The sequence below is a fragment of the Pogoniulus pusillus genome, unplaced genomic scaffold (assembly GCF_015220805.1).
Source record: "Pogoniulus pusillus isolate bPogPus1 unplaced genomic scaffold, bPogPus1.pri scaffold_50_arrow_ctg1A, whole genome shotgun sequence".
In the NCBI taxonomy this organism is placed as follows: domain Eukaryota; kingdom Metazoa; phylum Chordata; class Aves; order Piciformes; family Lybiidae; genus Pogoniulus; species Pogoniulus pusillus.
Window position 1 is genome coordinate 566,929 of NW_026974709.1, and position 27,490 is coordinate 594,418.

The following is a 27,490-nucleotide window of genomic DNA, read 5'->3' on the forward strand; positions in this document are numbered from 1 at the left end:
TCATTATTAATGAAATTATCATAAGGTTCCCCTGGGGACACGACTGTCCATCCACTCTCATTCCACAATCTTATCTCAGGACACTTTAAGGCCTTAGCTGTATGTGATAAGAGGTTGAGACCTTGGTATAAATTTCCAAACACAAAAGGTGTCTGGTTTCATCCCTGGGAGGTATTCCCTATACTCTGTGACCCCACTAATTCCAATTCTTGGGATCACAGGGCAAGGTGACATTCAAACCTTTGATTAAACTTGCTGCACTCTCAGAAGCATTTGTGATTCCAGTACAATTAGTAGTACTATAACTACTACATTAAACCCTGGCATGCCTATTAAGCAGGTTTTAAAAGGATCTGTGGCTGGTGCCATAGCTATACAGAACTCCTTAACACCTGTCTCATTAGTCCACATAACCCACAGGTTGTTGGTTTTATCAGTCTCTGTCGTTTTCAGGAGTAGGCACAGCAGGGTCACTGGGATCAGTTCCTGTTTTATCTTGCTGGTCCTTAACAGCTGCTTTTGTGGTGGGATGGCTTGCATGATTGGAGTGCTGTAATCGAAGGCTACAGACTCTTCAGGAGAGACAGGCAAGGGAGAAGGGGTGGAGGAGTGGCTCTGTATATTAGGAATGCTCTGGATGTCATGGGGGTAGAAATCAAGGATGATCAAGTTGAGTCATTATGGGTGAGAATTAAGGCGAAGGCCAACAAGGCTGATATCCTGGTTGGAGTCTGTTATAGACCACCCAACCAGGAAGAAGAGGTTGATGTACTACTCCTTAAGCAAATGCAGGCTGCCTCAAGATCACCTGCCCTTGTTCTGGTGGGCGACTTTAACCTACCAGACATCTGCTGGGACTTAAACACTGCAGAGAAGAAGCAGTCTAGAAGGTTCCTGCAATGTGTGGAAGACAACTTCTTATCCCAGATGTTACGTGAGCCTATCAGGGGGCAGCCCTGCTTGACCTGCTGCTCACAAATAGAGAGGGGCTGGTAGGGGATGTGGTGGTTGGAGGCTGCCTAGGGTCCAGTGACCATGAAATTACAGAGTTTTCAATACATGGAGAAACCAGGAGGGGCATCAATAGAACCTCCACACTGGACTGCCCAAGGGCAGACTGCAGCCTATTTAAGGAGCTAACTCAGAAAGTTCCTTGGGAAAAAGCCCTTGAAAACAAAGGGGTCCAGGAAGGTTGGACCTGCTTCAAGAAAGAACTCCTGCAGGCACAGAAGCAGCTGTGCCATTGAGCCAGCAGACGAGCCGAGGAGGGAGGCAGCCAGACTGGATGGGCAGGGAGCTGCTGAAGGGACTAAAGACCAGAAAGAGAGTGTATCACCCTTGGAAAAGAGGGGAGGTGTCCCAGGAAAAGTTCAAGGAAGTTGCTAGGTCTTGTAGAGGAAAAATTAAAGAGGCAAAAGCCCACTTGGAGCTTAGGCTGCCACTGCTGGTAAGGAGAATCAAAAATGTTTCTTTAAATATCTGAATGGCAGAGAAGGGCCAAGGACAACCTCCAGTCCTTGTTAGATAGAGAGGGGAACATAGTGACAAAGGATGAGGAAAAGGCAGAGGTGCTTAACACCTTCTTTGCCTCAGTCTTCAATAGTGGGACAGGTTGTCTCCAGGACAGCTGGACTCCTGAAGTGGTGGATGGAGTCAGGGACCAGTACAGTCCCCCTCTAATCCATGAGGAAGAAATAAGGGACCTGCTGCGTCATTTGGATCCTCACAAGTCCATGGGACCGGATGGGATCCATCCTAGGGTGCTGAGAGAGCTGGCAGCTGAGCTGGCCAAGCCACTCTCCATCATTTATCAGCAGTCCTGGCTCACTGGAGAGGTTCCTGAAGACTGGAAGCTGCCAATGTGATACCCATTCACAAGAAGGGTCATAAGGAGGAGCCAGAAAACTACAGACCTGTGAGCCTGACCTCAGTGCCAGGCAAGGTGATGGAACAGGTCATCTTGAGTGCCATCACAAAGCACCTACAGGATGGCCAAGGGATCAGGCCCAGCCAGCATGGGTTTAGGAAGGGCAGGTCCTGTCTCACCAACCTGATCTCCTTTTATGATCAGGTTCCTGCCTGGTGAATGTGGGGCAGGCTGTGGTTGTAGTCTAGATGGACATCAGCAAAGCCTTTTGACACTGTCTGCCACAAGAAGCTCCTAGACAAGGTGGTAGCTCATGGTTTGGACAGATTCACTCTTTGCTGGGTCAGGAACTGGCTGGATGGCAGAGCTCAGAGAGTGGTGCTGAATAGTACCACACCCAGTTGGCAGCCAGTCAGTAGTGGTGTTCCCCAAGGATCAGTGCTGGGCCCAGCCCTGTTCAATATCTTTATTGATGAGCTGGATGAGGGGATTGAGTCCAGCATCAGTAACTTTGCAGATGACACCAAGCTAGTAGCAGGTGTGGATCTGCTGGAAGGTAGGAGAGCCCTGCAGAGGGACCTGGCCAGGCTGGATGGGTGGGCAGAGGGCAATGGGATGAGATTTAACAAGGCCAAGTGCAGGGTTCTGCACTTTGGCCACAACAACCCCAAGCAGCACTACAGGCTGGGGACTGAGTGTCTGGAAAGCAGCCAGGTGGAAAGGGACCTGAGGGTACTGATAGATAGTAGGCTGAAGCTGAGCCAGCAGTGTGCCCAGGTGGCCAAGAGAGCCAATGGCATCCTGGCCTGCATCAGGAACAGTGTGGCCAGCAGGACAAGGGAGGTTCTCCCCCTGTGCTCAGCACTTGTCAGGCCACGCCTTGAGTCCTGTGTCCAGTTCTGGGCTCCTCAATTCAGGAGAGATGTTGAGGTGCTGGAATGTGTCCAGAGAATGGTGACAAGGCTGGTGAAGGGCCTGGAGCACAAACCCTACGAGGAGAGGCTGAGGGAGCTGGGGTTGTTTAGCCTGGAGAAGAGGAGGCTCAGGGGTGACCTCATTGCTGTCTACAACTACCTGAAGGGACATTGTAGCCAGGTGGGGGGTGGCCTCTTCTCCCAGGCAACCAGCAATAGAACAAGGGGACACAGTCTCAAGTGGTGCCAGGGGAGGTATAGGCTGGATGTTAGGAGGAAGTTCTTCACAGGGAGAGTGATTTCCCTTTGGAATGGGCTGCCCAGGGAGGTGGTGGAGGCACTGTCCCTGGAGGTGTTCAAGAAAAGACTGGATGAGGCACTTAGTGCCATGGTCTGGTTGACTGGCTAGGGCTGAGGGATAGGTTGGACTGGATGATCTTGGAGGTCTCTTCCAACCTGATTGATTCTATGATTCTATGATTCTAATGACTTGGTACCCAAAGTGGTCCTTGTTCTGTTGTGTCACGAAGGGGGATTCTCAATACCTACGCCTATTTTGGTGGAGGGGAGAAATTAATTGGGGCAAGATAATTTTATATAAAAATATATATTTATTAATCTCAATATTCTGAACTCTACCACCCCCAACCACTGTATATTAATATTTGGTACACGGTTATGAAAACAATCTAGGATAAAATATGTACAGAAACTTATTTTTTAACTAGCAAACATTCAAGCTATAAACAGAGAGAGGAGTTTTCCCCGCAGCTTAATGCTGTTTGGGATCTTTATGCTATTTGGCCAGCAGAGTGGGCTGGAACTAATTCCACCTATGGCAGAAGTAACAGATATTTACAGAGGTATTAAAGCTTTTACAACTCTTATTAATTATTAATCACCCTCCGAGGCTGCGTCACAGCCTGTGCCTAATGTCCAGACATCTCCAGGGTCTCTGCCTGTGGATTCTGAGGCTGGAATCCTCTCGGCTTGAGGGGAAAGGATAAATCTTCCCAGCTTCTGGGGAAATAGGTTTCTGACCTTTTTCTCCTGGCAAAGATGCGATCTCTGCCTTTGGTGCTGCTGGCTCCTTCTGGATGCTTCTGTTCAGCAATTCTCAGCTGGCAGGATCTCAGGTATAGGAGGAGAATATCGTGATGTCTATGGCACGGTTCTTCACGGCTAGCGGGCCGTGTGTGTGTGCAGACCTGGTTATCTCAGCGACAGTGGCTTTTACCAGGCAATAATAGGCAGCGGGCATTCAAAGTGCATGACTGCTGGGAGTCTGAGCTCTGTAGGTAAATGCAGTCAATGCAGGATCTGGTCCTGATAACACAATGGTGTGAAAATGTGCACAGCTGGCTTAGGAGACTATAGGCTCCTCATATATATATATATGTGCAGCCTTAAATGAGCTCTGCAAGAAAGGTATGCAGGCAGGTGAGCTGCGAATAGGTCAAAGCATGAGGTCTCAGCCTCTGAGCTATCAAGGTAGCGTCTGAGTGGCTGAGCATCCAAGCTGCAAGTGAGGGTCTGAGCACGTTGTTTACCTGTGCACCCCTATTTATTGAATGTGGGCTGAGATTATTGGCCTCTTTGACCACTAGAATGACCAATCAGGTTGGCAGTCAGCCAAACCTTACCATAATAGGCAGAAGGCACTTGCCTGGACTTTCCCAAATATGGGGATGACATGGGCTTACCCCAGGGAGACACGAGCTGGATGTGTGGGGGCTTACACAACCTGTTTACAACCAGGGGTCCTGGCAGAAAAACATGTCCAGGCATAGCAAGGCATAAATAAGCCTCTTTTAGGGCCTACAGGCCCTCCATGACATGTGGAAACAGAAAGATGGCCTCTACCATTAAACAACCCTGGGGATGGTCCTTCCCAGTTCCCTGGTTTTGGGTTACGATATTTCACCAAGAGGCCGGGTATCGACATGATGGCATGATTCTTTAGGTAGCGTGGTGCAGCACAGTGGGAGGTTCCTGATGATCACCTGTCAAGCACAAAAAATTCACTGCAAATAATACTTTGTTCAGTCTTTCTTGGGGGTCAGTAGTACCTGCATGTTTGGCCAGATAAGCCTTCAGTGTCTGGAGTGTTCTTTCTGTGATTGCTTGTCCTGTGGGAGAATTTGGAATTCCTGTTACATGTTTTACTCCCCACAGTTGAAGAAAGCGTTGAAACCTATCACTGGCATAGGCCGGCCTGTTGTCTGTCTTTGTCTGTGCTGGCACTCCCAGAACTGCAAAGGCAGCAGTAAGGTGTTTACAGATGTGCTGTCATGGAAGGTAGTTTGGGAGGTTGTGAGGGAAATACGCGAAGGCTCACTTGTGGATTTCAAGTGATTTATTGCTCAAACACGGAGATCCCCTCCCGAACTAAATTCCCCACGTGAGTTCTTTTAGGATTGAAGTTGTAGAATAACATTTCAGAAAGTAGCAGATAAAGGAGAGTCTGTGATTTCTTTAGAGTTCTTTTGAGTCTTTAGGTGAGGAGTTCTTTCTTTGGTTTACTCACGATTCAGCGGTTCAGATTAGCAGGATTCGAAGTTTGGGCGGTGTCCCTTTGTTCGTCAGGATCGGGCCCAAGCAGGTTTCAGGCCTCTGCGGGCCCCTCGTCGGGCAGGGCCGATCAGGAACGTGAGGTCACCGCAGCAGGAGCGAGGCAGACAGGCAGGCTAGCGAGCGAGCAGGTAGGAGCAGGTACCAGCAAGCTCAAGCAAGCAAAGCAAGCTTCGATCCAGGAAGGCACACCATTTTTATAGTGTTCAAAAGAGGTAACCCTCCAGCCCAAGCTATTTTACGTTATTCTTACAGATTGGCACAAATTACAATTAACCTATATAATTGGACAGTCCTTACCAAAACAACCTGTAGGACCACCCAAAGCTCGGCCCATCAGCAGGTGGTCAGTGTGCATGAGAACCAAGGCCGAAAGTTGGAAAACAAGGCCGATGTTTACCTTTTATCTCCTCTAGGGAGGAAACTTCTCATGGGACTAGAAGATTGTTTTGGTTTTACAATGCTTCTGGCTTAAAATGTGAGACACTGTAACTTTCACAGCAGGGAGGCCTGCTAAGGGCTTCTGCTACCCTCCATGATACATGCTTTGCTGTTTCTCCTGTTAAGGCAGTGGCCCATATTACCTTTGAAAAGGTGTCGGCACTAACGTGGACATACTTCAGTCTCCCAAACTGCGCTACCTGTGTAACGTCCATCTGCCAAATTTCCAGTGCCTTTAAGCCTCTTGGGTTAACCTGAAGGCCAAGACCTGGCCCGTGATTACTACGTTGTGGACAGAGTCTGACTCTGCCTTTGGCTTCTGTGATTGAGACCTTAAATTGTCTTGACAATGCTCTAGTGTTTCAGTGGAACATACCGTGTGAAAGACGTGCCTGTTCAAACACACTTACTGGGGGAACTCATTGACTGGGGCTTATTAGTTTATCAGCTCTATCATTTCCTTCTCCCAATCCAGAATTTAACTGGTGACTCCTAATGTGGATTACACAGTACTCATGCTCTCGCTGAGAAAGGTGATGTCTTAGTTCTAGTAACAACTCTGCTAGCCTCTCCTGTTTTGGTGCTTTCAGCAATGAATCTTCAATCCTGGCGACAGCACCTGCAACGTAGAGGGAGTCAGTGACCACATTCAGTGGTTCTTGTGCCCAGAAAGTGCCAGCACTGAGCAGAGCCTGAGCTGAGAAGTCAGATCCCTGAACTGAGCTGGTTCTGCTCTAGCTCAAACCAGGACTCCTCTCCGTGTTTGTCCTCAAGAATCCAAACAAATCCCACACTCATAGAATGATTTGGGTTGGAAGAGACCTTTAAAGATCAGGGAGACCTCCCTGCATGCAAGGATCAGGGACATCTGCAACTAGAGCAGGTTGCTCAAAGCTCTCTCCAGCCTCACCTGGAACGGTTCCAGTATGGGGCATCTGTCCCCTCCTTGGGCAACCTGGGCCAGACTCTCACCACCCTCAGTGTCAAACATTTCCCCCTTCTCTCCACTCTGAATCTTCCTCTTCTAGTTCATGCCATCAGCCTTTGTCTTGTCACAAGCCCTGCTCTGAAGTCTGTCCCCAGCTTTCTGATTGGTTCCTTTACACACTGACAGGCTCCAGGCCTGGTTTCCCCTTTTCCTATTGGTTCTTCAGTTGACAGCTCCAGTCCCTACCCCACAGCCCAAGGACAAGCCCCAGGAAGGTGCTGCCTCTTGTTCCTCTTGCATTTGACTGCCTTTGGGGTGCTGAAGTCCTCCTGTGCACCTAGGGGAATATTCCCCTGAAGCTGATCCCACTGAAGACAGGAAATGATGGAATCATGGAATCACTGAGGCTGGAAAAGATGCTTGAGACCATCACATGCCAGGGGGTGAGGGAAACATTGGCAGTGTCTGGTAATTGAGTGCATGCCTGGAGAGACCAAAGCACAGCCCAGAGAATGGACACAGTCTCCAAGGCTGGGCCAGGTATGGCAGGGGACAAGGGAGTATCCAGCCAGTGTCTGGTGCCCATGGCCTGCCCTCCTGCTCCATGATGGGACTGTCCCAGAGAAGGCTGAGGGCCAGGAAGGCCTCTGGGCCTAGCACGGGGCTCTGAAATCTCCTGTGAACACAGAGTGCTGAGCCCATGGCACAGGGAACCACCACCCCTCCCAGCGTGGGGCAGAGGACCCAGGGCTCCCAGCTGCCTCTCCATGCTCCTCACCTACCCTCACCCCAAAACACCAGAGTGTTGCACCCCTCTCAAACACCACTGCCTCAGGCCTGGCACTGCTGCTGCCTGCCTCTCCCAGCCTCATGGGAAGATGCTCCAGAGGAACCTCCTTTGGACAGAGGTCCTGCAGCATCTGTGCTGCTAGCCCTCCCCTCAGCCAGTCTGCTTCTCACCGTGGTGCTGCTGCAGGACACAGGTGTTGGGGCAATGGCACACAAGGGACCACATAGGCATGGCCATGCAGAGTGTGGCTTTGCTGAGGGAGTTTATTGATCATGAGAGGTACATGGGCCAGGGCTCCCAGGGGACCAGGGGTGTCATCCAGAGGGGATCATCTCCTCATGCCACTGGAGTGGGACAGGACAGGACAGGGGTGTCACCAGCAGTTCCAGTCCTGAAAGAGAGAGACCCCCAGTGTCAGCTGGGACATGAGAGGAGCCTTGTCCCCACCATATCTCTTTGCAGAGACCTGGGGAAGGAGAAGGGAATTGGAGCCCTCAATATACCCTGGGCAGGATTTGGCTCTCCTGAGATCCAGATATCAGCAGAGCCCCTTGCCCCATGTGTCATTACCCTGGGATGCCCCTAGCTCTCCCAGAGGCCTGCCCAGCCCTCACCATGACCATGGGGGTCTGTGTGGCACCAGTGCCCCTGCCTGGCCTGCACAGTGGCCCTCTGGGTCTGCAGAGCCCCACTGAGTTCAAGCGTAGGCACAGGGCCAGCTCTATCCTGTGCACCCTCCAGCGTGGCTCAGGGACAGTGCCCTCTGTTTCCCTCTCCCACACCTAAGGTGTGCCCACCCGAGAGAGATGAGGGATGCCCCAGGGCCCAGGATTCTTTGTGGGGCTGGAGATGCCCTGGTGCTGCTCACCTAGGCCAGAGCAGCTTTAGCAGCTACAGCCAGGCGCTTCTAGCGCTGTCGCTCTTTCACATCAGCAGCTAGAAGTAGCTGGGGAGAAAGGTAGGTTAGGAACAAGTCTGGGTGCACTGGGCTGGACTGGGAGGGTGGGGGAAGCAGTGGAGTCCTTGGGGAAGTAGCCTCTGGAGTAGATGAGCTGAGATGGTGGCGCACAGAAAGCAGAGAGCATCCTGGGAAGGAGCCCACCTGGGTGTGTGGCTGTGTACTGGGGGACCCTCAGGTGTGCTGGGATGGATGGAATGCAAAGGGGGCTCTGGGGCAGAGATGGTCCCTTGGAAGGCATTAGGGTGCAGGGGCATTCTCTGGAGTCGCAGTGGGATGCACTGGGCTGTACTGGGGCAAACTGGGATGCTCTGGAGTGCTGTGGCCATGGGAAGGGAGGGCCTGGGGCCAGCAGAAGTAGTGGTACCCACCGCGTCATCGTCCAATGGCTGAAATCTGGGGATATCCACCTGCAGAGAGACCATGAGACCTCCATGGTCACTGGGATACCTCCAGCCCCAGCAAGAGATGGGAGGACCAAAATGCCCTCCAGTTCCCCAGACTGGATCTCTCCAAGTCCACCCCTTACAGTCCACTACTTACATCCAACTCAGGCTTCTCCTCACTGACTTCCAGCACTGCCTAGAGAGGAAGAGCAAAGAGGTGACCTGGAGTGGACCTCAGTGGAGCTCTGGGTGGGGCACAACTGTCCTCAGTCCCACCAGGCCAACAGCTTCCCTCTGGTCTGAAGGGAAAATCTCTTCTGCTCCCCTCAGCCTCTTTCCTCCAAGTTCCCCTGGGATGCCTCTTCATGCAGGGAGCAGGGGTGGGGATGGAGACCAGAAGAGCCTGGGGAGTTGAGGACCTCCAAAGAGGATGGGCTTGAGGAGGGAGGGGGTCCCAAAGACAGGGCACTGGGCTGAAGTAGTGGACCTCAAGAGACTGGGCTGGAGGTGTTGAAGGGACAGGACTGTGTGGAATGCAAGTGAGAGACAAAGAATTGCAGCTGAGGGGACGTGGGGAGCTCAAGAGAGGTGGTTGTTAGGGGCAGGAGGAAGAGGACTGCAGAGGACGAAGCCAAGGGGACTGGGAGAGTGTTTGGGAATGGGTATGGCAGGGAGAGGATTTCGGGCCTCTACTGCAGTGGACAGGATGAAGGGCAAAGGGCTGAGGGGCAAGATGGAAAGAAAGGCATTGGGAGAGATGAAAGGGAGAGCGTTTGGAGACCTTAGATAGGACATGGAGGTGCCAGGCAGGAGATGTCTGAGGGGACCACAGGCACAGGCTGGGGAGTTGCAGAAGGGAGGGATGTGAGGGCACCAAGGTGGGAACCTTCCCTGCTTTTGTGTTGGAGCTTCCCAGGGAGGAAAGAGCTGCAGACATTCCCTGAGGCACTCAGGCCTCTTTGTGGGGAAGTGGAGGCAGCAGATGGAGCTGTGGGAGGGAGAGAGCTGATTGCCAGGGGCTGGAGGTGCAGGGGAGCCAGGAGGAGCCCCTTGCTTGGGAAAGGGAGAGGCCAAATGCAGGGTTGCCATCCTCACCACTGCAGTTGCATTCCATATGTCATGCAGCCAAGACCCATTGCCAGCCTTGAGCCCCTCCCCGTGGCACTGGGGACTTACCTTGGCATCTGCTGGGGTGCAGAGCAGGATGGTGAAGAGCAGAGCCAGGCTGAGCACTGCCACCTTCATTTTCCTCGGCGGTGTGGTGAGTCCTGGGTGAAGCTGGAGAAGGCGAGAGGCAGATTTATCCCTCCCAGGACTCCTCCTTGTTCCTCCTCAGAGCCCCCAGGGCAAAGGCAGGCTTGGCAGTGGCACCAGCCCTGGCACCAAGCCCAGCCCTGGCACAGAGTCACCCTCACCTCTGGTGTGGATCCGTCCAACTTCCTGGGCATCTCTCCAGCTTCCTGCATGGGGCAGCTGCAGGTGGAGTGGCCCAGGCACCTGGGGGCATTGAGGAGGGGGTGGACTGAGCACCCCTGGGAGCTGGACACCCCATGGTGACCACTCACTGCTTCAACAGGAAGACTCCCAAAGCCAGCCCCACTCATGTCCCAGGGACTCTCGTTTCCCAGCACTGCCACATGCCAGTCCCCCTCACCTCCCATCCCAGTCTTTCCCTCTGGGACTGCTCCAGAGACGACACCAAACTCAGTCCCAGGGTCTCTAAGAGCCACCTTTGAGCCCTCTCCAGCCCCTGGGTAAGTTGGGGTCTGAGGCTGACCTCTGCTTGGGAGCACTGGGAGCTGGGAGGACCCTTGGTGACATGGGCAGTAGGACAGCAGTGACAGGGATCTGCAGTGACTGCAGGCCCCGAGGAGCCCTGGAGAATGCTCATCTCTGGGAGCTGAGGGCTCACTGGGCGGAAGTGCTGGAGTGGTTGCAATGCTCAGTGCCCATTCTACTGCCCTTGCACTGCAGATGCAGTCTGCAGCCATGGCCTCCCCAGAGCAGAGTCCAGAGGGCAATATCCCCTGCTTTGGCCCTCTCCCTGCCACTGCCTGGCTGCCACTGAGCCCTCCCAGACAGCCTGGGCCCCACTGCAGAGCTGTCCCTGGACGGTGGGTCCCAGTGACCCTATGCCCAACAGGACTCTGGCTCCAGCCTTGTCCCTGGCCGAGACTTGGCCACAGCTCACCCAAGACCCTTGCCCCCAGGGAGTGTCCCTTCAATGCCATCATCGTTGGCCCAAGCCGACGCTGTCCCTGAGCAGGATGTGGCCATCCAGAGGGTCACAATGAAGCAGGCTCTTGTCCCCAGGCAGCCACCTGGAGCTAATTGTGGGGACAGAGCTGCCCTGGCAAGAGGAGAGATGTTTGTGCCCACAGCATCTCTGATCAGCCGTGAGTGCCACGGGGCCTGTGGCACAAGGAGCCCCTTCAGCACTGACCTTCAGTGGCACCTGGAAGGGCCAAGGGTCTCTCTTCATGGGCCACTAACCAGAAACAAGAGCTCTGCTGTGGGGCAGTTGTGCGAAGGCTTAAGGCAACAAACTTGAGTGCTTGCTTTGGGAGCTGCCCAAGGGCAGGCAGTCACCTGGGAGATGGTCACTGTGCCAGCTCCTGCTCTGCCAGCTGCTTGTCAGAGCTGAGTGGCTCAGGGCTGAATTCCTGATCCTACCAACACGTGTTGAGACCTGACTGGTGTTCTGGAGTGACCTCAGGATGAACTGCTGAACTGTGGCACCATCAGAACAGGGGAATATTGGCCTGGGAAAGGTCAAGGCTGCCTCTGGGCTAGAGGCAAGTCAGGTGAATGGCATCTGATAGACACTGAACATATGCCACCAGTTGTGGGTGGGTTGCCCAGCCAGCTCCAGCACTGCAAGAGAATCTCACTTCCTCCCCACAAGTCTGTGCCTCATCTGGGAAGAAACTCTCCCAGCCCTTGTCCTAGCATTTCCAGAAGGAGCTCTTCCTTTCTCACACTGATCTGTGTCTCTGAAGTTGAGGCAGGCTTTCTCTGTTCAAGGGAAAGGGTACTGGTAGCACACACCAGGTGCCACCCTGTTGTTCAGTCTGTGTGACCATGGAGGACATGAGGAAGTGCCATGGTGGCCCTGCCTGGAGACTGGAAGCTTGGGTAGAGGAAGTGCAAGAACAAACAACATCCAGAGGGCACAGAGCCAGCAAAAGTACTGCTGCAGGGTGTGTGAGGCAGAGAAAAGGGCTGCTGCAGGGTCTGTGGGGCAGAGCAAAAGTACTGCTGCAGGGTCTGTGGGGCAGAGCAAAAGTACTGCTGCAGGGTCTGTGGGGCAGAGCAAAAGTACTGCTGCAGGGTCTGTGGGGCAGAGCAAAAGTACTGCTGCAGGGTGTGTGGGGCAGAGCTAAAGTACTGCTGCAGGGTCTGTGGGGCAGAGCAAAAGTACTGCTGCAGGGTCTGTGGGGCAGAGCAAAAGTACTGCTGCAGGGTCTGTGGGGCAGAGCAAAAGTACTGCTGCAGGGTCTGTGGGGCAGAGCAAAAGTACTGCTGCAGGGTCTGTGGGGCAGAGCAAAAGTACTGCTGCAGGGTCTGTGGGGCAGAGCAAAAGGGCTGCTCCTGCTTTCCACCCAGGTGAGGGGAATTCTGCTCTGCAGTGACAAAACCCAATCTGACTGTGCTGACCAGAAGTAAAGAGGTCCTGTCTCCAGCCTGCTGTGGAGGGCCTGTAGGCCCAAAAGCAGGCTTATATATGCCTGCTCTGCCTGGACATATCTCTGCCTGCACCAGGGGTAAATGAGCACAAAGAGACACAACAGACCGGGGCCATAAAGTCAGTTGCCCAGGACACCTCATTGTGTAAGTCCCCACATGCCCAGCTTGTGCCTGCCTGGTGCTGGGCCCAGGTGATTCCTGTATTTGGAGTCCAGGCCTGTGGGTTTTGCTGACTGCCAACCTGATTGGTCATTGGAGTGGCCAATGAGGCCATTGACTCTCGGCCCACATTTAATAACTAGGGGTGCACAGGCTCTCATGCAGCCTTTCCACACTTTCCTTCCACAACATTTTCCATTCCCCCCTTCCAGCTGCAGTGTCAGTGGAGGTAGGGGACACACAGCTGTGGGTGGGAATCAGGGAAAGGCCTCTCTCAGTCCAGAGAGTCTTTGTCCAGAGGAGACAGATTTGTTCTTATGTATTCCTGTGTTGTGAAATTAAGGTACAAGTGAGACCAAATATCAGAAGTGAGACTATTTATTAAAGGAAAAAGTGAATAGAACACAGAAAGAGAGAGAAGGGGAGAGAGAGAGAAATGGAGAATGAGGAGTAGGAAAGGGGTTGTATTACCATTGGCTAGAGGAAGGAAGGGGTTTCCAAAGTCCAAGTCCTTTCCAGTTTGCATTGCCCAGAGATGTTTCCAGCAAGTGATGTCTTCAGTGGGGTTCTTCTCTCTTCTCCAGGAGTTCTTTCCTTCTTCCAGCAGGCAAAACTTAGGGTACAGCTTGGTTGGTAGTTGAGAGAGGGTTCCTGGGCTGTTTTCAGCCTGGATGTCCATAGAAATGGTTCCTCTCACACATTCCCTCCCTCCCTCCCTCCCTCCCTCTGCTATAGGCCCAGTGTCTTTTTCTTCAGTTTTTGACAGCTCGTGGGCACTGATTCAGCCACTCAGTGGCACAGAGAGGGCCACTGCAGACTCATTCTCCTCCTTCTTGCCTTCATTGTTCTTGTACTCTTATGCATTCTTCTCGTTGTCTTCCTCCTCCTCGTCCTCTCCCTCAAGGCTGCACTTGAGCTCCTCCAGCTTGTTCCTGAGAATATTCTCCTCTGGGCTGTCATCCAGGGGCTTCTGTTGAGCCATGCTGGAGCTTTAGATTAGCCCTGGGACCTTGATGGGGCCCTCGGGGGCACAGAGTGAGTGCAGATGGTCAGGGGATTGTGTGCTAGGCAAGGTGCTGAGTGTCCACTTCTTCAGACCTCCCATCTTTAGCAGTCCTGCCTGGCTGGTGGGCTTGGGAGCTGCTTCTAGCAAGGCCCAGCTCTGCTGCATGGTCCTAGGCAGTGCTGAGCCCTCCCTTGGAGTTCAGTCCTGTCCTCTGAGCCCTTTGCTTCTCTCTGGCAGGAGCTGTGTACTTCTCTCTCCATCAGCCCTGCCTCTGTAGGCTGAGAAAGAGCAGAGTTTGCAGATCTGCCCCTTGGAACAGCCCAGCAGGTGAAGAACTCAGACTGGGACAACAGCAGGACCCCAGCCCATTGCTGACCCCTAGGACACCTCCCAACCCTCTGTGGGCTCTGAGTGACTTCAGCTGTGGTAGGAGTCTGGAGCACTCCAGGCAGGTGGGGCTCAGTTAAGTGGCAGGAGCTGGAGGTTAGGATTGAGGTGTGGAGAGTGGACAGGAGCTGGGTGGAGGTGGTTTGATCTTCCTGGATTATCTGAGCCAGGAGAGATTGAAGGACAAGACCTGGGTAGGAACAACCCTGCCACAGCTCAGGAACAGGGGATGAAATTGCTGCTTAAGTACTGGAGTGTCTCAGCACCCCCAAGACAGACCCTGGGGTCACAGCAGAGGTATTAGAGGTCTGACCTCCACCATGGCAAGAACTGGGGGTTGGAGGGCCCCTCTCATTCCTTGCTCCAGCTGAGCCTTGGGTGTTAGGAGGTGCTGGGGGTGTCCGGGGTGGTCATGAGCCAAGCAGGATCTCTGGGTTTGATTTTCTGGACTCAGATGCTTCTGTATTTCCTAGGGCACAGCAGTTACCTCGTCCCCCACCAGCATGGCCTCACAGAACAACCCAGACAAGAGCTGGGAGGAGAAGGAGCACCAAGAGAAGAAGATGGAGCAGCCAAAGTGCAGCCCTAAGAAAGCAGAGGAGGAAGAGGACAACATAGAGGAGGAGGATGAGAATGATGACTATGATGATGCTGACTGTGAGGGGGAGAACGGTGGGGATGCATATCACCAAGATGATGAAAAGAAGGAGGGGCACTGTCACATTCACACCAGAGAGAAGCTGTTTCCCTGTGCTGAGTGTGGCAAGAGCTTCACCTACAGGTCTGCCCTCCAGCCCTCACACACCAGTGAGAAGCCTTTCACCTGTGCTGACTGTGGCAAGAGCTTCATCCAGAAATTCAATCTTGCTATCCACCAACACACACACGCTGGCAAGAAGCCTGTTGTGACTGCAGCAGGAGTTTCACTCAGAAGTCCTCTCTCATCACACACCATTGTGTCCACACTGGTGAGAAGCCCTACAGCTGTGCTGACTGTGGCAAGAGGTTCAAGAGCAGCTCCCATCTCACCCGGCACTGCCTCAGCCATGCCGCTGACCAGACCACACTGGGGGGAGGTCACAAATAGACCCACCCTGGGTCTGTTGGGGTAATTGGGACCACCCCAAGAGGGTCGTTCCAGCAGATGGAACCAAAATCACCTCTTTTTGACCTGCATTTCTCAGGAGCTGGAGGCTCCAGCAGGAACAAGCAACCCCTGCCCTTCTAAACACCAACTACTGGGAATTAAGAATAATTACACTGATGAGTTTGCACAGCTGGTGCTGCCACTGGAGCTGTGCTGAGCTCTGCTATGATTTATCTGGTTGTTCCCCAATGCTGTGGGTCTCCTTGTCCAATGTCTAGGTGTGAATAATAACCAAAATTACCTAAATCCTGTCTTTTCCAGTTTTAGTTGGGACATTTCTTCCCACAATGCCCAAATGTTGGGGACCTTTGTTCCCTAAGAATGGGGCTGGAGCCATGTACCCAGTTCAGGAAAGCCAAAGGGAGGCTGTCAGAGTAGTCTTGAGAGCACCTTGGAAGGGTTTCATGGTGTGATGGTTTGAGTGTTACCTGCCCCCACCACTATATACAGCTATATAGAGAAATACACAACTCAGCCCTCCTACCACCTGCAGCCTTGACCCTCCATGTCTCCATCCATTGCCCCATCTGCACTCCCTTTGTGCCTTCTGAATCCCAAGGGGGCCACCAAGGTCCAAGGGCTGATCTACACACCCAGTATGGCCCAGCAGAAGGCCCTGGAGACCCCCCTCCAGAATAAGTTAGAGGACCTCAAGTGAACAAGCTGCAGAGGTGGCCTAGGTGAAGCTCATGAGGTCTTGCACCTGGGCTGGAACAAGCCTCACAATCAGCATAGGCTGGGAGAGGAGCTGATAGAAAGCAGTCCTGCAGAAAAGCACTTGGGGACTTTGGTGCAGAAGCAGCTGGACATGAGCAGGCAGTGTGAGCTTGCAGCCCAGAAGGCCAATGGCAGCCTGGGCTGCACCAAAAGCAGATGGAGAGAGGAGATTGTGCCACTGTGCTCTGCTGAGACCTCACCTGCACTGCTGCCTCCAGCTCAGGAACCTTCCAGTTTGGCCCTCAGTGCTCCCATTTGGCTCCATTTATAGCTCCCAGTGTCCCAGTACAGTTCCCAGTGCTCTCAGCTGGATCCATTTGTAGTTCCCAGTGCAGCCCCAGTGCTGCCAGTTTGGCTCCCAGCACTCCTGGTTCAAAAACAGTTGAAAATGTCTAAAAGACTCAAAGAAATCACCAAAATCTCTCCAGAACTCTTAAATACTCTCCAGAAGTTCATAAACTCTCTCCAGAGCTCTTCAAACTTCTTCTGCAGAGACTTTAATGACTTTCTGGGCTGCTTTAAGCCTTCCACACCCTTGGAAGGCTGAAAACTGCATTAAAAATCATCAACATCTCTCTAAGTCTCTTAAAGGCCTCTAAAATCTCATTAATATATTTAAAACTCTCCTAGAACTTCCTAAAATCACCCAAGGATGCATTGAGATCTCTTCTGCAGAGTGCTGCAGAGATTTTAAGGGATTTTGTGTTCCCCAAGTACACCTCAAAAACCATCAGAATGCCTTCAAAACTCCTGCAAACAGCTTCAGAAGTCAACAAATCCCTTCAGGGCTGACCCAGAATCCCTGCAGTGTCCTTCAAATCTCCTGAGCAACTCTCAACCAGTCACAACAACTAATTCTGAAGAGCTTTTCGTGACTCTCTAGAGGCTCATTGATCTCTTTGACACTCTCCAAACAGACTCAGCAAGGTTTGAATCTGCCCTAGAGGTCATCAACAGCCTTTAAGTCTTAAACCTCCTTAGGAACTGATGTAAAACTTTGAAAATCTCTCTGAGAATCATGTAAAAGGCCTGGAAATGATCGAAAAGTGTCCAACAACCATTACCGAGTTCCTAAACCAACCAAGATCTCTTTTAAAGGTCACTCAAAAGGCCTAAACCGAAGCAAGATCTCTGCGCCAACCCAGCCCGGCAGCAGCAGAGCTCTCAGCCACTGCCCTGAGCCAAAGCTCCTCAGCAGCAGGAACAGCTCCAAACTGCCAGCAGCCGCCCCACAGTCCCACAGGATCCCAGCCCCGGCCCACAGACGCCCCTCAGCCCCAAGGGATCCCAATCCGGAATCACAACCCCCCCTGCGAGCCCCACCGGGGCCGGCCCCAGCCCCACAGACCACCCCTGCAGAACCCCACAGATGCCCTCCCCACAGCCGCCCCTGCCCAGCCCCCACAGCTTCTCCGCCCAGCCCCACAGAGGCTTCCCCCAGCCCCACACCCCCCAACCCCACAAACCCTCCGGCACCCCAACGGAGCCCCCTGCACCCCACGCACCCTCCCGACCCCCAGCTCCACAGCCGCCCCCAGCAGCCCCTCCCTAGCCCCCAGCCCAGCACAAACCCCTCAGCCCCGGGGATCGCAAGCCCAGCCCCAGGCTGCCCCCCGCAGCTTCCCTTACCGCCCCGAGCAGACAAAGGCGGCGCAGAGCAGGAGGCCGAGGCGCAGCTCAGCGCGCAGGCAGCTGCCAAGCGCCGGCCCCGGCAGGCTCCCGGCGGCCTGGGCGGGCAGAGAGCGCTGCAGCAGAAGCCCCGCAGCGGAGCCTGCCCTTGCGCGCGGCGCGTCCCAGCGCAGCGGCGGCGGAGCTGGGGCCGGAGAGGAAGTGCCGCCCGCAGCGGAGCGGCGGCAGCCAAGGGGAGCCGCAGGAGCTCGGCAGCTCCGCCCCGGCGCCCAGGAGCTGCCCCTGGCGCCCGCGGGCGCCAGTGGTGCTGCTGCCGCCAGCCTGCGCTGGGCTCTGCCTCGGCCTCGGCCTCTGCTCTGCGCCGCCTTTGGGCCGGCTGCCAGGTGGGGAGAGGGCAGCGCTGTGGCTGAGGGGGGATCGGAACGCCCGGGGCCTGGGGGCCGTGTGCTGGAGCTGGGGAGGGCTCTGTGGGGGTTGGGGGTGCGGAGGGTCCGTGGGGCCTGTCGGGGTGCGCTGGGTGCGTGGAGGTTTGCGCGGTGGGAGTGGGTGGGTGTGGGGGAGCCTCTGTGCGGCGGTTGTGTGGGTGAGGGGCGTGAGGGTTGGAGTGGGCAGCGCTGGGGCTGTGAGAGGGCTGCGTGCGGGTGTGTGCGGGGGGTGTGAGCGTGGGGAGCTGCGTGCGGCCGTGGGCAGGCCGTGGGGAGCTGTGGGGGGGTGCGGCGCTGGGGTCGGTGTGGGGAGCTGTGTCCGTGTGTCCGTGGGGGGGTGTGTGGGGGCCGGCAGAGGTGTGCAGGGGGTGTGTGTGCGGTGCCGTGGGAGGGCTGAGTGCGGCTGTGTTGCCACGGGTGGGTGTTTTCAGGGGGTTCCTTGTGCCGCTTTGCTGCTCGCTGGCCCTGCTTGGGGCAGCTGCAGGCCCTCTGTGGCCGCTGCTGTGTGAGCAAGCGGAGCCCATTGGTGCCCTGCGGGGGCTGCCCTGGCGCTGTGTGCCTGGCCCTGGCCCCTCTGCTGCCTGCTGGCCTGGCGGCAGAGCTGAGCTGTGAGCGGCGCCGTGGGGGCTGGTGTGGGCAGGAGCGGTCGTGGGCAGCGTGGAGCTGGCTTGCGGCAGAGGCTGCCGTGGGGGCTTCGTGTCCCCGCCGAGCCCTGGGGGTTTGGAGGCTTTGTGGCGGCAGGGGCCGGGCGGATGCTGTGCTGCAGGGCAGCGCTGGGCTGAGGGCCGGGCGGGGGGGGGGAGCCCATCCCGGGCCGTGGGCTGGCTTTGGTGGGGTTGCCAGGCGTGGGTGGTGGGTCTGTGCTGAGCGTGAGCTTGGGCGCGCCTGGGGCCGGTGGCAGCTGTGGGATGGTTTGGCTGTGCTGGGGGTGGTGGCATCAGAGCCCTCTGTGGCCCCCAGAGCCTTGCTGTGGGGGTCTGCCGTGCCAAGCCCTGTCCTGCTGCCACTGTCCCAAGTGCCCCCCAGCACATGTGTTTGGGCCACTGAGCTCCAGGCCACTTTAGCAATAGATGCTGAAGGTGAACCCGAAAATACTCTTCTGGAACCATAAAATATTCCATTGGACTCCAGAATGTCCCTGCAGGACTCAGGAATGGTCCTAGGTAATTCAAACTGTTTCCCAGGATGCTGCAGTGGGGCCCAGGACCCTAAAATGTTCCCCATGAAGCCCGGAATAGCAGCCTGGGACGCCAAAATCCCTTCAAAGGAGTCTTTAGTTTCTCTTCTGAGAAACTTCCGAGATCTCAAAATTGTCACTGAGGAGAACAAAATCATCCCCCTGGATCCCTACCCCCCCCCCCCCCCCCTGCCCCAGGGCTCGTGTGATGCTTACTTGGTTGTTTTGGGGGAGGGGGTGACTGGGGGGGGGTGTCAGCTCTGGTCCCAGCTGTCCCTACAGGGCGTTTTCAGACTGCATTTCCCAGAGCTGCTCCTTTTCCATCCTGTCCAGGGTGGGCACCTCCCAGCCCTCTGCCATGAGTACTGGGTGGGCTAATGTGGAGGCCCTCAACACCCTCACTCCCTCCAGGGGCTGCAGGGCAGGGCAGGCAGCCTGTGGCCCCCAGCTCAGTGGCACCCCCATGGCTGTTCAGCACCTGTTGGTTTGGTTCCTTGGCATCCTGAGGGGGGAGTGGCACTGCCATCTGCACTTGGCACTGACTGGGCACAGCTGTGCTGGGGCTGCCTGGGGCTGTTGGCTCAGCCTGGCTTCAGCAGCTGCAGCCGAACCCGGGCCCCTGAGCCCTCCTGCAGCCCCTGGCAGCACAGCTCTGCAGCTCTCCTGTGCCAGGGCCATCCCTGAGGGTCAGCACCCAAGTGATTCCCTTAAAGTGCCCTCCAGGGCCCTGCAGTGCTGTGCCAGGGCCAGCAGGGCAGGTGCACCTGCCCTGGCAGGGTCAGAGTATTGCTGCTGCTCTTGTCCACCTCTGCCTCGGGTACTGCTGGCACCCAGTGCTGTTGGGCAAGGCCAGGCCAGCTTCAGCCGCAGCCAGAGAAGGGTTCATGGCTCTGGGCACTTGTTGTGGAACGGAGTTTAGGGGAATTTATGGGGAATAACATGCGAGGCCGAATTATAAAAGAAGGTTAAATGATTTATTACTAAAACTAGAAATCCCCTTCCCCAAATTTATCTATAACTATCCCACGTAAGTTCTTGGTTAGTGGTTGCAGATTAAAATGCAGAATGGCTAAAATGAAGAGAGTCTGTGATTTTAAGAGAGTTCTTTTGAGTCTTGAGAGATTATTCAGTCTCTAAGTAAAGAGTTCATCAGTTACTCACTGTCCAAATGCAGTTCAGAAGAGTTTCAAAGTGTTATGAATTTCAGGGTGCGTTGTCCGAGGAGCCTCCTGCAGGTTCAGGCCAAGTTGGGCCCTGGCCTCTGAGGCTTACGAGGATTGGGCGCTGCTGAGTTCGTGCCAAGTTCGTGCCGAGTTGGCTGTAATTTTAATGCTGCTGAGTGTATGCAGGCAGGGTGTCATTCAGGAGGAGAGCAGGGTTAAGAGCGAAAGGGTAGGTAGGGTCTCAATCAAGGCAACTGCAGCATTTTATAATGTTCAGAAGAGATGTGTTTAGCCAGTTCAGGCGATTTTATGTTAATTTTACAGATTGGTACAAAGTTATAATCAATTCGTATATTTGGACAATTCTTGCCACAAACAACCTATAGGACCACCCAGGGGTCAGCCCCCAACAGATGGTCACCGGGCGATGGGAACCAAGGTCCCTGACTCAAAACATAGCCAATGTTTACCTTTTACCCCTCTGGAGGAGAAATCTTCTCAGAGGCTCTGCAGCTGCTGGGACAGCAGATAGAAATATTGTTTTGGTTTTGCGATGGCTGGCCTTCATGCGAGCCACGGTCCTGTGCACAACTGGGGCCTGCAGAAGGGCTTTGCTATCTTCCATGACAGCACTCCATGCCAGCTTCATCACCCCCTGTGCCCTGGAGGGCAGAGCTGGCAAAGGAGCAGGAGCCAGTCCCATGCCTGCCATTGGTGGAGCAGGGCTGGGGGCCTAGAGGGCAGGGTCTGGGAGAATGGCAGCTAAGAGCTGCTGGCTGGTGTAGGAGCTCCCTGTTGCCATCTTGGCTGGGCTGCAGGACAAGGCAGGCTGTGGCTGGCAGGGGCAGAGCTGGTCTGCAGCAGCAGGCCCCAGGCTGGATTCCAGGGGCTTTGTGTGTGCCAAGTGGAGCTGAAGCTGCTGAGAGCAGGCAGGAGAAGGTCTGAGAGACACAAGTGGGCACCTCCTGCTGCTGCAGGCAGAGGGGCTTGCTGGGCAGAGGTGCCCACACTTGGCAGGTAGTTGCTGGCAGGCATGAGCTGTGTTGAAGCAAGGGCAGCTGTGAGCCTTGGCAGCTGCAGTGGCAGAGCTGAGCCAAGTGCAGGCCTGGAGGCCTTTGAGGAGCATTGGCAGCACAGAGCAGGCCTTGGGCACTGCAGCTGCCTTTGGATCAGCGGGCACTGCCCCAGAGGGCACTGGTGGTGCAGAAGTGCTGGGTGGAGGGGCAGAATCCAGGCTGTTGTGCTCTGGCACAGCCTTTCCCCCAGCTAGGCACCGCCCCCAGGCAGAGTTGGTCAGTGTTGGTGTCCTGGCACAGGAGAGGACCCCTCTGGCACCCTGCAGCAGAGGAGAGAGGGTTCTAGGTGTGCTGGGTGGGCTCGCAGCACCAGGCCTGGCTCCTTGTGCCCCACAGCCCCTGGCAGAGCTGTGCCCATACACAGAAGGACTCTGCTCAGGTGTCCTCCCCTGTGCAGGTGAAGGCCGTCCTGAGGGCTTGGCTTTGCCAGGCATTGTGCCAGGGGTGCCTCTGCCTCTTCTTGGGCCCAGGGCTGTGCCCTTCTCTCTGTAGGTGTCTCTGTGCTCCCAGATGGCCTCTGCCTTTGTTGCTGCCCTCAGGAAGCCGAACCCCTATGCCCAGCTTGCCCTTGGCACCCCAGTGAGCTTTTAGTTCCTTTGGGATAGTTTTGGGGTGCCAAGGGGTACCTGAGGGTGCCAGGGAGGCATTTTGAGGTCTCAGGCTGCTGTTGTGGTTTCCTGGGGGCATTTCAGACTAGGCCTTGGCTCCTCTTGCTTGTGCCAGGGTCCAGCGTGGGCTGCCTGGGGGGCACAGATTGTTAGGGGAGGCTGTTTTGGAGGTTCAGGGCTTTACCCCACTCCCAGAGTGCCAGTAGTGGTGGGCCAGTAGCCAGGAGAGTTTCTGCCTCAGCACCTGGGCCTGGCACCACAGCACCTGCTCCTCATGCTGGGTCTTCTGCAGAGCTGGGCAGAGAGGTTAAGGTGGTGTCAGAATTCCCCCCCAAACCCACAGCCCCTTCTGAACACCCTCCCAACTTCCCCAAACTGGGTTTGCTGTTAGCTTCTGCCTCAGTTTCTCCACCTTGTCCTTGAGGCTTTTGTTGTCCTGGCTGCAGGGGGAGGATCCACCTTACAGAGTGCTCGTGTACCCCACAGATGCCCCCAGCAGCACCCCAGGAGCTCCCAAGCCAGGCCTCACAGTCCCACTCTAGATCCCCACAGAGCTTCCTCCAGCCCCACCGACCCCCAACCCCCAAAACTGTCCACAAACCCCACAGACTGTCCTGCCCCCCCCAACCCCACAGGTGACCCCAGCAGCCCCACAGACCCCTCCCCAGTCCCCATCCCAGGACAAAATCCTCAGCTCCAGAGGACTTGATCTCACCTCCAGGATCCCTCCTTCAGCCCCAGGGCTCCCTGCACTCCACCTGAGGCTCCCAGCAGCTCTGAAGGGATTTGTTGACTTCTGAAGATGTTTGGAGGGATTTTAAAGACATTTTGGTGACTTTTCAGGCATATTTGAAGAGTTTTGAGAACAAAAAGCCTTAAAATCTCTCCAGCACTCTTTAAAAGTTTGAGGAGGTTTGAATAGGTTTTAATGATTTTTTGTGTGTGCATTTAAGGAGCTTAAAGAAATGCTGATGATTTTTAATGCAGTTTTAAGTCTGTTTAAGCCTTATTGTAGGGTGCTGAAGGCCTAAAGAAGCCCAGAAAGTAGTTAAAATCTCTTCCAAATTAGTTTTTAAGAGTTTTGAAAAGATCTTAATGACTTTTGAAGAAATTCTGATTGTTTTAGGTGTCGTTATGAAGAGATTTGAGGGAAAAAAGACTCCTGATGAGTTTTGATTTGTCTGTAAGAGTTCTTAACAGATGTTGATGATTTTTAAGGCAGTTTTAAGCCTCCTGAAACATTTTTTAAAGGGTGAGGAAGGCTTAAGGAAGGGCAGAAAGTCATTGAAATCTCTGCAAAATTAGATTTTACAGTTTCAAAGTGGTTTTAATGACTTCCAAAAATTATTTTAGGACGTTTTTAGTGATTTTTCTAAGAGATTTGAAAATATTTTAATTATTTTATTGTAGGTTTTAGGAGTTTTGAAGAGCTGTTGATGATTTTTAGGGCACTTGTGAAACTTTTTAAGCACTTTTGAAGTGTCAAACTCATCACTAAGCCTAGACACTCACTGAAATCTCTTTAGAATCATTTTTAAAAACAGTTTCTAAGAGCTTTTAATGAATGATCCTGGGCAGAGGCCTGCTGGCGAGAGGTGCCTGCAGGGCAGAGCTGAACACAGAGTGGGTGGGGTGGGGTCTGTGAGCAGGGCCAGGGAGACAAGTGGGGTCAGAGCAACAGTTCCTGGGAGATGCATCTGCTGGCAGCAGAGCCCTGGGCAGGCACTGGGAGGAGCCTGCAGCCAAGGCCTGGGAGAGGCTGGCTGCAGGCCTCATTGGTGTGCCTGACCTGCAGCTGTTTGCTGGGGGTTGTGTGTTGGTTAAGGGGCTGAGGGTTCACTTCTTCAGCCCTCCCATCTTCAGCAGCCCTGCCTGACTGCTGTGCCTGTGCTGCTGGGCTTGGGAGCTGCCCCCAGCAAAGCTGTGTTCTGCTGTAGAACCCTGGGCAGTGCTGAGCCATCCCTTGCAGGTCAGTCCTCTCCTCTGAGCCCTTTGCTTCTCTCTTGTAGGGGCTGTGTCCTTCTGTCCATCAGCCCTGGGCCTCTGGGCTTGACAAGAACAGAGTTTGCAGATCTGCCCCTTAGAACAGCCCAGTGAATACAGAACACAGCTTTGGGGCAGCAGCGAGACCCTAGCCCCCTGCTAACCCCTGGGCACCTCCCACTGCCCCTCCAGACCCTCCTCCCCACATTTCACCTCTTGTGGGGCTTTAAGGGTCATTGGCTGTGCTGGGACTTTGGGGCCTCAGCTCCCTAACCCCCAGGTGGTTGGGGGTCAGTTGCATGTCCAGGGCAAGAGGGTTGGGATGGGTGTTGCCCCTGGGGGGCACGCAGCAACCTGGTTTAGGAATGAACGGTGACCAGCCTTTGACCGCGCGGTCCGACGGCTCACACGCACCGATGCGGTGGAGAACAAATGGCGTTTATTTGTGTACAGTGCTGGGTTATATAGTGTGAAGATAAACATCATTTCTGTCTGCTTACATCACTACTAAATATTATTGGTTATGGCATTAAGGAGAGGGGCCCCTGTCTTTCCGTACATCCCGATATCTTCCGGCCGCCAGACCCTAGCTACCCACATCTCCCCCCTCCCTATGCTCAATAAGACTAGCTACAATATAACATTTTCTTAAAAGTATAAAATTGTAAAAAAGTATAAAATTCTATATAAAAGAGCATAGAAAAATAGTCACAGTATCAAAAGATCTTAACAGCAAACTTCAGTAGTAAGGCACTTTAAATGAGGTACTGTTGAGAACAGTGTAGTGCAACCAAGTGTAGTTAGTGTAAAAGTATGGGATGAGAACATTCTTCACATTATCGTTAGTAAACACCCAAAGTGCTCGTACCCATCACACGTGAAAACTCCCTAAATATGTAACTAAGTCAGCTGCCATATATTGTACTATCCCTATCTTCTATAACTATTTTCTTCACAGTATTACAATCTTTGGTGAAAACCTAAGCTACATTGTGCAAGATAATAGTAATACTGAAGGTATCTTAGAGTAGATCTTACTGCTCTACAAGCAAGATGTCTACTGTCTGCAACCTGCTTTTAACAAACGATACTCATCAAGAATCATAGAATCAACCAGGTTGGAAGAGACCTCCAAGATCATCCAGTCCAACCTATCACCCAGCCCTGGCCAATCAACTAGACCATGGCACTAAGTGTCTCATCCAATCTTAGTCAGTTTGTTTTTACAGAATTTATTCCTGAGAAATATTTGTTGGCTGGTATTCATCTCTCCTTTGTTCTTCCGAATTAAGTGCCTGCAAGCTCTGGATTATCTCTTCCAGCAGTTTTCCAGGAACTGAAACTAATTTCTGATTTTTCTCTCTTCTTATCTCCCTTCTTACAAAAACTAAGTATTTCCTTTTCTGCTTTCCCAGTCATCCATGTACTCTATGGAGGTACTTTCTAGCCTGTTTTCTTTCAGTACAAGAACAAGCTCTTTCCTCCTCCTCACCAGCCATTGGACTGCAGCTAACCCTTGCAAAAGAAAGCTGACAAAAAAATCACAGCTTTTTCAGTGTCTCTTTTGTTGATGCTTTTCCAATTCTCATCTCTTTTTAGTATAAACCCAAAACTTTTTCTCATCTGTTGTTTATTTTTTTCGTCCCCTCACTCTTGAAGCATTTACAGTGTGTTGCCTTTTTCATTTGGTCCCTACTCACTTACATTGACCCATTAATTCTTTTACTAAAAATGCACAGAGTAAATATGTGTTGCATTTCTCCCACTACTCCCATTTAAAACTTAATATACTATTTCCTAAATCGCTACAGCTGTTCAGAGATAAACAAGGCTGAGAATTATCTTTAGAGGCACAGACAGGCAGTGGGAAGTAACAAGAAGGTGGTAGAATGCCTTGTCCTAGAAATCTGCATAATTTTTAAAATTCAACATTTAATCTATCCAGCTGGATTATTAAAGTGCAAGACCCAGACAAGCAGGGGAATTGTACGGACTTGTTTCAAAATGCAAGTGCAGAGTTCGTTGAGGTCATATATACCAGATTTCAGTAGCGTAAGTTGTACATTCATAGATTGCTCAGCTTTGGTATAGACCCCAAACCTTCTATTCAGAAGGTTCTTAAATCATTATCATTCCTTGTTGTAGTCACTCCTTTTCTACGAGTCTGCTCAGAACTCTTGTAATTAAATTCCCACCAGTTTTTCCAGAACAGAAGGAAAGCAAAGGCTAAAGTCAGTATGCATTAATATGGTACCACATAAGTTCAAATGAAAGCACACTTTACTTTCCACTCTTTTCACTTCTGCACCACAGTGTAATAACCATGTGTGCTACTTTGAGCCTAGCTGGGATATTTTGGTGAGAAGAATTAGACTATAGGCCATGAAAAGGAAACAATGAGAATGTCTACTTCACTCATAGGCTTGCTGAGATGTATAAGAACAAGAACATAAACATAGATAAGGGTCACTCTCTGTCTCTTGGAGCTGCATGAACTTCTCTCTAACTTAACCTGCCATCTCTGTGACTCATCCATCTGCTTCCTAACCCCCCTGGCTGACCCTCCAAACTACCTTGAGCGTAAGGCAAAGCCTGGGGCAAGGGAGAGAGGTGAGGAGAAGGTGGAAGGGTGGTTGGGACCCCCTCCTGGGGACTTTGGTTTCTGGGAGGGCTGTTGTGTTTCTGTATTACTTTTTAATTTGTGTATTTCTGTCTATAGCTGTATAGATTGTAAATATCTGCTTGTATATTGTGCTGACCTGTAAATATAAAGCTTCATTCAATTTCCAGATCAACTGAGCCTAGTCTGGGTGATTTTCACAAGGGTGGAGGAGAGGGAGTGAGTAACACCCAAACCATCACACCATGCTTGCATAATTATTATCTTTTTGTTTCCATTTTGTTTATTTAAGTAGCCTGACTGTTAAATTTTCCAAAGCATGTAAAAATGACAAAACTAATAAATGTAGAACCCCTTGAGATAAAAACATCCCTTAGTCAACTAAATTTTCTCCTTCACAGAATCTTTTATACACTAGCATGCATGCCAAGACAAAAATGGTCACTCTCACAAGTAAATCAAAGTCCTAAAGGTTGTATCATGACTTCATTCAGTTTAACTTGTCTTCTTTTAGCAAGGCTCACCAGAACTATGCTACTTCAGCAGTATAATAGTATTGCTGAAATCTGTTTTGTTGTTTTCCCTTTACTGTAGTTTCTGCAGCCCCAAAATAACCTGCTCATTAGCTCATACTGCGATGGTTTGTGTGTTCCCTGCCCCCTCACACTTAAACTATACCCAGACTAGTCTCAGTCAGCTCTGGGAATATAAATGAAGCTATTTATTTACAGCTAGCACAATATAAAAGCAGGTATATACAGTTATATACACAAATATACAAGGTAAAAGATAATAAAGAAACAAAACTCCCGTCCCAGAAACCTGAGTCCCCAGGAGGGGCTCTCAACCAC

The 27,490-nt window shown here is 52.9% G+C and overlaps 2 protein-coding genes and 1 long non-coding RNA gene across 7 annotated transcripts in view; 2 read left to right on the plus strand and 1 right to left on the minus strand.

The window, feature by feature from the left end:
- Window positions 1-15,487, plus strand: part of LOC135174233 (gastrula zinc finger protein XlCGF26.1-like) — a 59,321-nt gene extending 43,834 nt beyond the window's left edge. For all 5 annotated transcript variants that reach the window (XM_064141444.1, XM_064141446.1, XM_064141447.1 and 2 more), the window contains one exon: window positions 14,568-15,487. The gene's annotated coding sequence lies outside the window, so the exon portion shown is untranslated. The remainder of the gene's footprint in view (window positions 1-14,567) is intronic.
- LOC135174244 (uncharacterized) lies at window positions 7,755-8,865 on the minus strand. Its single transcript, XR_010301821.1, has 2 exons — window positions 8,380-8,865; window positions 7,755-7,902 (listed from the first exon to the last, which is right to left on the minus strand). It is a non-coding gene; the product is annotated as an uncharacterized LOC135174244 (long non-coding RNA).
- Window positions 14,598-27,490, plus strand: part of LOC135174226 (zinc finger protein 271-like) — a 37,836-nt gene continuing 24,943 nt past the window's right edge. The window contains exons 1-3 of the mRNA XM_064141441.1: window positions 14,598-15,062; window positions 15,801-15,895; window positions 17,578-17,970. Coding sequence (XP_063997511.1) covers window positions 14,598-15,062; window positions 15,801-15,895; window positions 17,578-17,970 — 953 coding nt within the window. The remainder of the gene's footprint in view (window positions 15,063-15,800; window positions 15,896-17,577; window positions 17,971-27,490) is intronic.